The sequence below is a fragment of the Rhincodon typus genome, chromosome 23 (assembly GCF_021869965.1).
Source record: "Rhincodon typus isolate 14 chromosome 23, sRhiTyp1.1, whole genome shotgun sequence".
Classification (NCBI taxonomy): domain Eukaryota; kingdom Metazoa; phylum Chordata; class Chondrichthyes; order Orectolobiformes; family Rhincodontidae; genus Rhincodon; species Rhincodon typus.
In genome coordinates, this window is record NC_063354.1 from 7,773,288 (window position 1) to 7,787,005 (window position 13,718).

At 38.0% G+C, this 13,718-nt stretch overlaps 1 protein-coding gene across 1 annotated transcript in view; it reads right to left on the reverse strand.

The window, feature by feature from the left end:
* Window positions 1-13,718, reverse strand: part of pcyt2 (phosphate cytidylyltransferase 2, ethanolamine) — a 43,099-nt gene that overhangs the window by 12,837 nt on the left and 16,544 nt on the right. The window contains exons 3-9 of the mRNA XM_020513044.2: window positions 13,314-13,475; window positions 13,046-13,112; window positions 12,187-12,271; window positions 10,162-10,206; window positions 1,063-1,201; window positions 883-965; window positions 104-181 (exon numbers count right to left, since the gene is read on the reverse strand). Coding sequence (XP_020368633.1) covers window positions 104-181; window positions 883-965; window positions 1,063-1,201; window positions 10,162-10,206; window positions 12,187-12,271; window positions 13,046-13,112; window positions 13,314-13,475 — 659 coding nt within the window. The remainder of the gene's footprint in view (window positions 1-103; window positions 182-882; window positions 966-1,062; window positions 1,202-10,161; window positions 10,207-12,186; window positions 12,272-13,045; window positions 13,113-13,313; window positions 13,476-13,718) is intronic.

Sequence of the window (13,718 nt, forward strand, 5' to 3'; positions counted from 1 at the left end):
AATTAAGACTGAAAGTAGTTCACACATTGGAAAACCACAGAATAATTTTAAAAAGTCATTAAATATTCAAAATACAATCCATCATATATAACACTTCACTCACTCTGCAAGCCAGTACACTTAGTGTCCTTTCGTGCACATTCATTATTGGGTAATTCTTTCCTTTGTATCTATTCACTTCCTACAAAAGAAAGATATTGAATAAAAATACCAATACCCAATTTCAAGCTTTGACTGAACATAAAACATATACCTATAGTTAAATGTTTAATCCTGCAATATAAGTACTGCATTCATACTGGACAAACTCAAAGCAAGTGGGGAGAAATAAGCTAAAAATAACATGCGCATTGATGATAAAAAGACAGCAACAGACACCACTCAAAAGGAAAACATAGCCCAATTATAAATTACAAATAAGTATGCAAAAACCTAACGGCTTAAACTACACTAAAACTTCTGTTTAAATCATGCAGTGAGATTCGTACATTTAACAGAAGGGCAAAAGCTGCGTTAGTGGAAGTTACTATACCACAAATATGTTCCATTGTTTAATTGTGCAAGTACCTATATACAATGTAAAATAGTTGCGATGTTGTAACTTGTGAGCTTACATAATATGCTTCCTTTCTGTACCAGAGCCAAACATGAAAATGGCAGATTTAAACTTGTAACAGGATAGTGTCGAAGTATTCACACTACCTATACTCAAGCAGGAGATTTCCTAGTATTCTAAACAATAAAAGTGAACATGGTGATTCCAAAACAAATGAAAACCTTACAAGCATAAAGCTTTCACCACATCTTTCTAGAAGTTAACCACAGCTTTAAAAAAGGTAGATGTGATAAAACGTACTTAAAATTGAGTAAGTTATAACCTACCTGGTCAAAATGCAGACCAACAATAATATAAGGTCTTTCTGCCAACTTGTAGACATTTTCTAGAAAGTCTACATGACCAATATCTTTTCAAGTTGTAAAGGAATGACAAAGTAATAGACAAAGCATCTCTGTTCTGTAGAATGCTATAACATCAACAAAAATTAACTCAATAAAGGATACGGAACAAGTCAAACGCTCCAGCCACGTAGATTATGGTATCATTTGGTTCAGGCTCTTTTCCAGAAGCAAACTGAATAATTTTTTGGGAAGTCTGCAAAAACTGAGATACTCCAGTCCAGGGGCTGTGACCTTTCGGTCCCTTTCAAACAAAGGAAAAAAACATTTTAGGATGCTTGCAGTGACGTTATTTTACAATTTATATAGCTTTTTGTTAAATCAGAAAACAAAATGATACATCGTATACTTTCTTATCTCTACACCTTGTAAGCAAAGTTCATCTTTATTAGGATATATTGGGATAATTTAAATCAGCTTAAATCTCAACAAGCCAAAGCTGCTATAGATTCTTGCATTCAAAAAAGAAAATTAAATGAGATAAAGATTGTGTTAGCTCGAGCAATTTCAAATTGCTAAATTTTGGAATGAAGTGTCACCTAGCACAAAACATTTAAATCAACATTACATTAAAAAACAAACAATTTTTGGAGTTAACAAAATATTGGCTGCAAATGTACCAAAATGGTCCAGCAATATTCTCTCATTCTTAGTGTGCATTCAGTACTAATCCAATTTGTTCACAATTTGCTAAGATTTATAAATGATGATTCAATTATAAACAGGTTTCCAGTGGTTAGGTTTAAACATCAGACTCCCCAGTTCTATTTAAACCATAAGTCTCCTGTATCATTCCTTAATCAAAATGCCTCTGACATTGTGTTAGAATACTACTAAGCCTCTGCTTTGTTTATTCGCTGAAAGGTTAAACAGCTTACGTGAATGCAAGGCAACTGCCACACTAGTTTTTTTTTTCTCCCTATGCTTTAATGTAGCATATTTCTTGGGGAAACTTTGCAGTCAGTTCTATGTCAACTGAAGGAAAATATTGATCAAGATCTACATCTTAAAGTTTCTCTAATTTGTTTAGGTTTTTCTTAGCATCCTATCATCTATGCAACATGACGTATGTACAACAAATTAAGGTAGTTGGCGATTCATTTGGTATCGTTCTTGCTGATAAGGGCAATGACTGGCAGGTTCTGCTTCAAACTGCCACATGAAAGGTGGCTAACAAATGTTGGTGCAAGTTGCTTTGGTTATTATCACCTATTACCAAGTTGATCATGATGGTGTATCCTCAGTCTTCTGCTAGTATTGTCCAGGTGCCAGAATCAATGTTTAAGGACTTCATGGCTTGCTCACAAGTACCCTTCAAGCACACCTTTGGGCATCTGGATCCAGGTGCATGGACACAAGTTGTCACGTTTCATAATGTATATCATGGTATTAAGAATACAGGCCTCAAAATCAACATATGCTTCCCGTGAGTCAGCTTAAAATGTTGTTCATTCCACACTTTTACGGGTCAGGAAAGGCAGTATCTGCTTTCTTTACAAATATGTTGAGTTCAGTGCTAAGAGACAGACTGACTTTCACCAGAAGCTCAAGGTAGCAGAATGTTAACCACTTCTAGCAAGGTGTTACTGAATGAGACCAGGACAGAGGCGTGCCAACCCTGTTCAATGACTACAGTCCACTGGTCATGGAAAACAAGTTACAGGTATGGGGACAGTAAGGGCTGCAGATGCTGGAAGCTAGAGTCAATAAGGGCGGAGCTGGAAAAGCACAGCTGGTCAGACAGCATCCAAGAACAGGAAAATCAATGTTTTGGGGTGAAACTCTGACAAAACATTGACTTTCCTGCTCCTCGGATGCTGTCTTACAGGCATAGGAAAGTGTTTGTAGCTGATTTGTGTGCGAGCAACTAGCACAACAACATTAGTATGGAGGAGTTGTCTTTATCAAAATGTATTATTTTCATTCTTGTTTTCAGTCTGGATAGATTGTAGAGATCACCATCTTACCTAATGTATAGATAAATGCCTTCCATATCTGCAGTGAAGGAAATTTCAAAAACATGAAGATGATGCTATCAGGTGGGGCTAGGACAGAGCACTGTTTCATTTCATTCTTGTCACCAAAATAGTGAGAACTTGTCTTCTCAAAATGTACAGTACAGTGCAGTGTATTTTGTTGGGGAAAGACTCCTGGACCACTGACCAAAGAATGATTTGTTTGAGATTACAACACTAAGACACATGGAGGTATATCCTAATCCCAGATTTCTCTTGTAGCTGATTTTTCAAGATGATCTTGCTTACCGTAGGTCAGCCAGTATAGAATTGACAGAATATAGTCAGAAGCACAATCTGGAAGTCAGAGTCGTACAGCATGGAAACAGATCTTTCAGTCCAACTCATTTGTGCCGACCAAATAGCCTAAACTGGTCTAGTCCCATTTGCCAGCATTTGGCCCGCATCCCTCTAACCCCTTCCTAGTCACGCACTCATCCAGATGCCTTATAAATGTTGCAATAGTACCTACCTACACCACATTCCCTGGCAGTTCGTTCCACACATGCACCAGCCTTAAGCGTGACCCAAGTGAAACTCATACCAGGTGATGCCAAGGAATGAAATGGCTCTGTGGTTATCATGATGATCTTTGTATTTATAAACTAATATTAATATTTATAAAAAATGTTGTTTTTTGCAACATGTTCTGTCAATTGGAGCCCATTTTCCAAGAGGTGATTATGAAGATGTGGTAGGACAGGCTTTCTGTGGCTTGAGGGAGTTCAGCAAAAATTCAAAGTTACTTTTTGAAACTGTACAAATAGACTGAGTTGGAGAATGATTTATACTGAGTGGACATAAGAACTTTATCAGGCAACTTTTCAGGTTAGGAGGAGAGATTACACCATACCTCTAGATACAGAAAACAGAAGTAGGCCATTTGGCCCATTGAGCCTGCTCACTGTTCAGCATCATGGCTGATCCTCTACCTCAATACCATACTCTTAGAACACAAGAGCATAAGGTTCTTGAGTAGATCTGTAGCTTGGGTTGGCCCGGAAGTGGGAAAACTACGCCAAACGACACAGCGCTACCCACGAACAACTATACTTCCTACATGGATACCTCAGGAACCAGGTATTACCACGCAATGCAAGATACAACCCCCTCCCCCACCATCAACAACCCACAAGCACATAGGACGGCAGAACACAATGGCTGCAGGATGGTGAAGGCAACGATCAATGATGCATACAACCGGCTCCATAGATATGACAGAGAAATTACGCGCCAAAAATCCCTATTCCTAGACGCTACCAACCTAGACTGGACAACAGACTTAGAATGATCCATTAACATTAGTCAACAGATAACAAGAACCAAGAAAAGACAGATCCTACAAGAAAAACTAGCCAAACTAACCCAACAAAAGACAACCATAGGTCAGAAACTTGGATAAGAAACCTTTCAGACTGGAAACTAACAGGCACAGAGGAAGCTGTTCTAATACATGGACTCAACAACAACAACCACAGAATTTCTTGCCACACTGAAGACCAATGGCATCAATGAGGAAACACAATAAGCCATAAGACAGAGTGCTTCCGACACTGACCAGAAGGAGCGAACTTGACACAACACATCAGAAAGGAAGACCCTACCTAGAAGGACTGAAAAAAAAAAGACAGAAACATCATAATACCACCAGCAGACAAAGGCGCATGACAGTAATACTAAACAAACGGGACTACCTCACTAAAGCACAGACGCTACTAGCGGACACGAACACATTTGCAAGTGCAAATAGACCTGACACCACAACTCGGTAATAATCTACACACTAAAGAGACACAGACCAGACAAATCAAAAAAATGGACTACCAAAAAATAAAACCCAGAATGAATGAACACCCCCCAATTCTACAGCCTCCCAAAAGTGTACAACCTGGAAGTACCCCTCAGACCCATAGTCTCCCTCCCAGGCACACCAATAGCATAGGTTAGCCTGGGAGTTACAACAAAGACTAAAGCACCGTGTCAGCAAGTCACCCCACTCAGCTCAGGAGTTCCTCAAGGACGTAAGAATAGACTATGATGAGACCATGATGTCATTTGATGTTACCGCCCTATTCACGTCAATTGACGTACCACTGGCAACAGAAATACTAGCAACACTACTAAAAGAATGAGACCCAAGTGACACCATCTCCATAGACAACATGCTGAAACTACTGGACCTATGTCTGATGACCCACTTTACCTTTAATGGCCAAATCTACGAAGAGATCAACAGGACACCCATGGGGTCACCTATCTCTGGACTAATAGAAGTGGGGATGCAGAGACTTGAAAGCATGGCCCTCCTGCAAATCCAACCCAAACTATGGATCCGATACGTGGACGACACTTTCGTCATCAAACAGACCAAACTAGAGGAGACACAAACAAACTAATAATAAAACAGCACTCACAAGCATCAAATTCACCAGGGAAGAGGAAAAGAACGAACAGCTGCCATCCCTGGACGTCATGGTAAGATGCAGGGCCAACTGGGAATTCTTGACGAAGGTACACAGGAAAGCCCCACACACTGACCAAGAATTGAATTTCAACAGTAACCACCCCAACACCCTCAGACAAAGTTGCATGAAAACACTAATTAAACAAGTGACAACACCCTCGCAACCCAGAACTGCGCCAAAAAGAAGAAGAGTACCTCCAAGTATTTAAGGAGGACAGATACCTAAACAACTGGATCCGACGATGCCTATCACACGAACAACAGGAAGATACTGCACGGCCTAACACACTCATCACACCACCATATCTGAACTGATCACAAGACTCCTACAACCATTAGGCATCAGAGTAGCACACAAACCCATGTCAACCCTACGCCAACTTCTAACTTGAACCAAAGACCCATTACCACTATGGACAGACCAACATAATACACCAAATTCCATGCAAGGACTGCGACAAGCATTACATTGGACAAACAGGAAGAAAATTGGCCACAAGGGTACATCAACACCAACTAGCAACAAAAGACACGACCAATACTCACTCATCTCCATTCACATGGATAAGGAGAACCACCAGTTTGATTGGGACAACACCAGGATCCTAGGACAGGCCAAACAGAGACAAGCACAGGAATTTCTAGAGGCCTCGTTCTCCACCAAGAAGGCCATCAACAAACACATAGAACTAGACTCTATATATACACCACTGCAAAGGAAAACAGGAAATGAGATAATCAAATTCAAAGGACCCCAGAGCTTAAATACCAGGCAGGAAAACACAACAGCACTTCATCGGAGGCTGCACTGATGATGTTACCCAGCAAGGTAATGAAAACTTCGAGAACTAACGAACCAGCTCGGTGAGCCAACCAACCACTGCACATAAGAACATAAACAGAAGCAGGAGTAGGCCATCTGGCCTATCGAGCCTGCTCCAACGTTCAATAAGATCATGGCTGTTATTTTTGTGGACTCGGCTCCACTTACCTGCCCCGCGTATCATGACCCTTCATTCCTTCACTGTTCAAAAATGCATCATTGCCTTAAAAACATTTAACAATGTAGCCTCAACTGCTTCACTGGGACAGTTTGTGTGAAGGAGTTCCTCCTCAACTCAGCCCAAAGTCTGTTCCTGCGCTCTCACTGTTCTCAATATCTTTAGTTTCTAGAAATCTATTTCTTTCTCAAAATGTATTGTGACTTGCCTCTCACAGCTTTCTGTGGTAGAGTATTTTACAGGTCCATCACTAACCGAGTGAGTAAATTGTTCTTGATCTCAGTTTGAAATGGCCTACCACGTAGCCAGAGATGACGACTTCTTGTTCTGGGTCCCCAGGGCAGGGGGAAAAAAAATCATCCCTACATCCAGTCTCCACAGCCCTGTAAGAATTTTATATGTTTCAAGGAGATCCTCTCTCATTTTTCTGAACTCCAGTGAATACAGGCCCACTTGAATTGCTGATTCAACTTAAATCAACTCCTTATATGTGGAGAGTGGGAGAAGTGTTCACTTTTGTTTTGCTTGTCTTTGTTTGTAACCCACACTCTTGCTCCAAATATAGCATTCTTTTAATATTTATTTTGCTCTTTAGTTATTTAAAATAGGTCTGCAAGACCCAAACATCTTTAAAATCACTACGTCCATCAAAACATTGTGCCCTGAAAACCAAACTAATTAGATAACGCCAGTGAATACAAATGATTCAAAAGAATAAAGGTGATAGCTCAGTTTGTACTCATTGTACTAACTCATCTGCATAGGCAAAGAATTAACTCTAAGGATCACTGAAATTTGAGCATCACTAAAACAAGTGTAGAATTGGCTTCAAGGGCTGAACACATCACACCAACACAACTAAGAACGCCCACAGTTAGTAATCAAGTCTTGTGTGTAGTTATCATGGGAATGAAGGATGAGTGAAATTCAAACCACACTACCAGTTACAATGAGGCTAAGGAAATCCAGTCTTACATAAGTTGCTGATTCTCAAATGAGACAAAGAAGAAACGTCTTAAAACAATTCTCTCATGAAGGCTGCCTCTGGCAAGTCCACAGCTGTAATTGGCTCAAATCATTTCTGAAAGTGCCACCAAAATTTCTCTTCAAAAATTCAGAGATTTTGATTGTCTCAGATTTAATTGTTTAATTATTTTTCCCTTGCTAGGTCACACATTCATACTGTGTCATGCAGAACTCTGCATTAAACGGTTTATCCATTTTTTTGTTGGAAGGAAAGAGCTGTTTAAAGAATAAACCAGTGTTTATTATTCAAGCAATACAGATTGGAAATTAGCATTATTTTCTGGAGTACAATTTTTTTTGGAAGTGAGAAATTTGGTGTGGAATGAATGCTGATCTGCAAAATGCTGGATTATGATTCACTTCTGCACATGTTGTAAGATGTAGTTAGAGCTTTAGTCTTCCAGAAACTGAATAAAAATTTGTCAGGTACTGTAATAACTACAAGTCACTACAGAACAAGACAGAGCAAGAAAGACAAACTGCCATCTAGTGGAAATATTTAGACAAACATCTTACTTAGGTTGAACCTTTTCTGCTGTTAGAACTTACATACATAGTGCACCTGAGATTACACATGCTTAAAGACAAAGTTCTCGTGGCTATCGTTAAGAAAATAGAAAAAGACCAATATGGCTACCTTTTGAACCGAAAAACTCAAAACAACTCAGTTCATCTAATTTTCTTACTGTTTTATAATAACCAAATTAATTTCTACTAATGAGAAAGATGACAGTTAACACTGAATATAGTTATTTGTTAAATTTACTTCTGAAGTATGGCTACTTTATTAGACATCACCATTCTGTGACAAAGCCACACTTGCCCTCTTGTACCAAACAAACAATTACACACACTCCATAAGACATAGGCATAGAGGGCAGCCATTCAGCCCATCGAGTCTGCTTCGCCATTCAATAAGATCAAGGCTGATCTGATAACACCCAACTCCAATTTCCTTTTTCTCTACAGCCTCAATTTCCTTATTGATTAAAAATCTGTCATCTCCCTTGAACATAGTTAATGACCCTGCCTCAACATCCCTCTGCAACAAAGAATTGTGCATATTTACTGAGAATTCCTCATCTGTCTTAAAACGTGCAGCCCCTTGAGATTATGCCCTCGAGGGGGGTGGGGAATCCTTCTGCATCTTCCCTGTCAAATCCCCTAAGAATCTGGCATCTTTCAATGAGGTTGCCTCTCAACCTTCTAAATTCCAATCAGTACATGCTGAACCAACATAACTTCACCTCGTAAGACAGTCCCTTCATACTTGGTTCACTAGCCTGATACCTTCTCCAGAGTGCTTCAAATGCCAGAACATCTTTCTGTAGACAAAAGGGACCCCAAACAGTTCACTGTATTCCAGCTTTGGTCTGATTAGTGCCTTGTACAGTTTTATGAAAAACTTCCCTATTTTTATACTCCATTCCCTTTGAATGGAAGGTCAACATGCTACCTGCCTTCCCTGCTACCTACTGAGCTTAGATTTTAGCTTTGTGATTCATACACAAGGACTCCCAAATCCTTAGGTTCTGTAGCTTTGTGCAGTCTTTCTTCATTCAAATAATACTCAGCTCCTGTATCCTTCCTGTCAAAGTGCATAACCTTACATTTTCCCACATTTCTATTCCATTTGTCAAATATTTTGCCCATTTGTTTTAACCTATCTATATCCGTCTGCACTACCATCCTCATCACTTTTCTTCTCATCTATGCGCCATCCGCAAACGTAGCTACAGTACATTCACTTTCCTCACCCAAGTCAGTAATATTTATTGTTAATAATTATGGCCCTAGCACTAATCCATCTGGTACTCTACTAGTTACAATTTGCCATTCTGAAAATCCCCCCTTACCCAAACTTTGTCTTCTATTAGTTAGTCAGTCCTCTACCCATGCTTATATACTACCTCCAACACCATGGGCTCTTATCTCATCAAGTCGCCTAATGTGTGGTACCTTATCAAATACCTTCTGAAAATCCAAAAATATTACATCAGATTACTCTTGGGTTTCCCTTGAGTTATGAAAAAGTAAACTTCAAGCCTATTTTCATAATTGTCAAGGGTGTTTTAGACAATGTCAGTTTTTGAGAGTCTTTTCCTCACGTGGGAAAAAAGAAGGGGTCAATTTATAACCAGTTCATTATAAATGTGTTAAAATAAACTGACTTTTGTTAAGATTGGCAAGATACAGAAAAACATTGTTGGTTGCTCTGTAATTCCAGAGGCTGCTAAATAAACATGAACATTCTACAGCATAATGTCTTATTGAACTTCTACTTATTTTACCATTCCATTTTACTACTTTAAGATGATTTTTGCTGAAGTGTCTTTTTCTCTAGTAGCAATATACACAACTATGAAACTTCTTGTAATCCAGTGTTATGGAAGTCAGGGGCAACGCAAATTTTCTTTGCTACTCAGCGTAGCAATTGATGTGAATAGAACAGGGTATCATATTTGGACTGTTCCATTTGAGTTTGGCCATTTTGCTTACCATGGGAAAAAAGCCTAATTTTCTTGCAAGTAGTTACATTGTGCAGAAATCATAACACTGGTTTAAGTGCAAGAACATAAAATTATGCTAATTCATAATGAAGGAATTAAAACAGGTAGAGAAAGAGAGACCCAACATTATCAATGTAAACAAACTAAAGCATGCAAACGAATACAAAACAGAAACTGAATCACAATACCTTGCCAAAGTTGTCAGTGTGCTCCTGGTAGTCTGAATTTTTTTCCTGTAGAAATCGAATATTATATATTTAAATTAGTACGATCTCTAAGTTAGCTTATAAACTTCATTCAATTAAGATCAATGTTAGATTTGCATATAATTTCTCCTTAGTTGTTGGTACAGAACCTCAAGATAGGAGGCCAAATTACCTCAAAGTTAGTTTTTGTTCTAGATATGAAACTATTGTCACAAAAATTACCGAATTGAACTGCATAACAGCAATTTAATTTAAGACAGAAAATACCTCTTCGGTTCCAAGCAGAAGAATTTAAACTCACAGATAGGTAATAAAAGTAGTAAGTTGAAAAACAGGCAAAAGCGCTTCACCAAGCACAACCAAAGTAAAAGGAAGATACTGTTTAATAGCAAACCTCCTGCTCAACCAAGTTTATACTTTAAACACTGATATTTGGAATGTTTAAATAACTTCTCACATGTTATTTTTTTTAAAAAGTGAGAAACTATTAAATCAGCTCCCATTGCATAATAAAACGTCCAAATTAACAGTGCAAGTCAAATTAACAACAACTAAATTCACTAAACTGGGCAGGCTAAGAATTCATATACTGTGAAAAATAAGGTCAAGATCCTAATCATGCTAATTTCAAAAAAAACAATGCTACTTGTAACAAATAATAGAAATGTTTCAGTTTTAAATCAGCATGACAATTGCTCCCTCATCTGCACTCCCCACATCTTTCCTCAAGATGAGAAATAAACTAGAAGAAGCAATAGTTCAGAATCAGAACCACTGAAATATTACAGCACAGGAGAAAAAAAAAGCTATTCTGCCTATCAAGTCTATGACAGCTCTCTGGAAGATGAGACTTTAGCAATCCCACTCCCCTACCTTTTCCCAACTACCCAGCAAATATTTTTCCTTTAGATGCTCATCCAATTCCTTTTTGAAAGCCACAACTTAAATATCTCCACCACTCTTTCAGTTACTGCATTCCAGATTGTAACGTTACACTGCAAAAACAAAAGTTCTCTTTTTGGGGCCACTGATTCTTTCCCAATCACTAAATTGGTTTTAAGGTTTTCCATCTTTCTGCCAATGAGAATAATTTCCTCTCCATCTGCACTGTCTAGACCTTTCATGATTTTGAGCACCTCTATCAAATCTCCTTTCAATTGCTCTAAGAACTTCAGATTCTCCAATTTCTACATAATTGAGGTCTCTCATCTCTGGAACCATTGTAAATCACTTTCTGCAACTCTAGAGGCTTCACATCCTTCCCAAGAAATTGAAGTTACAGAACTGGATATGCAAGGCATGCATCCAAGAAATGTTAAGATTTGCCAGATGGCTATCCTTATCTATAATTATCATGCAATCTCCAAGTCTTCCTCTGCAATACTGGTTGTTTCCTGTTTTGATCTGGCTCAGAAAATGGAAATATGGCAGAATACCCATAGAGCCACAAGCCTTATTTTATTACACTGTGCACGAAAGCATTGATGCTAAGCATCTTGCTAGAGGATTTTAGTCAGTTAAGCTGTATTTTGTAATATAAAAACATGCCATGCGCATTCACAATTATACTTTGAGACTAACACCTTTAAAATGCTTGGCAATATGATTAAGTGGTATTATTGAATTACAATAAATCAGAACTAGACAAATTACTTTTACATATTTCAATCCTAGCTTCCTTGTCTACACTTCTACTAACTCAGTTTACTTTGAGTGACAGTAATATCATCCAGTTATTTGTATCATAGATTATAATGCTATTTGATGTTAATGCACAAGATAATCAACTTGCAAAGGAAATAACTCATGTACCTCCATACTATCTGCTGACATGCTTAAAATGAGATAGGTTCTGTTCTTTAAAATTGGTTTCAGCATAAGGGATTAAAGCACTCAAGTACAAATCTAATTGGCCTTCACAAATTAAATACATAATGCCAACGTTAGTAATACTTGGCACATAAGGGCTCAAAACCACTTCCTTATAAAATTACACATTTTACTCACAATGTTACTGTGATGAGCTTTAGTCATGAGGAGCATTCGGCCAACTAGATCTGTAGTAGAAACGCCCTGTGTACGTTTACACTCTCTGAAAATTTAAAAAAAAAGTCAGAAAGGCTCAAGTATTGTTACTCACACTTCTCATTCGATTGATCCATAAAAGACTTTACTACTGCACTAGTTCCTTTGCTACTACAAGAAACCTTCGTCCACTCCTTTCACACTTACCTGATTATTCCAGTACTTCCTGGCTGACCTTCGTTCTAAAATAGAACTTATTAAAAAGACATTTACCCATACCCTAACTCAGCCAATCACCGCTATGCTTGCTGATCAACATTAATTTGAAGCATTAACAGCCTGGAATCCACATCTCCAAATTACTCTCTGACTTCAATCCAGTCAATCTCTACGCTTCTCCAGTTCTTGTACAAGACTGGTTTCAAATGCCTCACTACTGATGGCTAAGTCTTTGAATGCCATGGCTTTTTTCTTTGGAATTTGATCCTTAAACCCTTTTATCCACTCTCCTTTAGATATGCTTAAAACCTCTCTCTAAATCAAGCTTTTGGCTCCTACTTAAGCTAACCTTGTGTGGCTCAGTATCCAACTTGGTTAGATACTGCTATTCTGAAGTACCTGATACTTTACCATGTTAAATGCGGTATATAAATTCAAGGTATTGCTGAGGTAGAGTACAAGAAATAAGTAGAATTTTCACTATCGATAACATTATGTTCTTCACTAACATGAGGATGTTGAATACAAAGTTTGTATCCTTTTTTACCCTCAGAACTGATTATAACAATTCCTCTGACAAGTGTAAAAATACCAGAACTTGACTTTTAAGGAGGATGGTTACCTATATCTGCCCATTTTCTTCACTTCTTCATAAGTATCTTTTCCGTCAGCAGTCAAAGTAATATCATCTGCAAAACAAGAACAAGCAAAAAAAAGTTTAAAGTTACCACTAATCTATAAGGCAATAATGGTATAAGACATCTGCAGAACTGTCTGAAATATATTTCATTTGAAGTCTCAAAGATTCAAGCATGGATGAAATTTAAAAACTGACATTTTATAGTCTTGAATGACAAGAGAAATTGATTACATCACTGAACACAACGTACCTCCATGTACACAAAAGTCAGCATTATATTTATCCAGCGTTTCAAGTGTTGTTACATATGGTGCTCCCTCAATCACCTCATCAACCCACTTAATCGCACGGACCATCTTGTAACGTTCCTCCTGTGTAAATACAGGTGGACCTTTGTGCTTGGCAACTTCCTCTGGGAAAAAAAAGGAAACGTTTAATGAAAGAAGCCAAAGGGAAAAATGAATGGAATGATTACCGGGTGTATTCTAATCCCAGTCACATCAAACACATTAAATATGCTCAATATGTCACTATTTAAAGTAATAAGTAATACTGTACTGGCATACTGTTCTTAAATTTAAGAATACAACAATGTAGCATTGGCAAGATGCATTTAGTACTTTTTATATTTGGTACAACATACAAAATATTAATT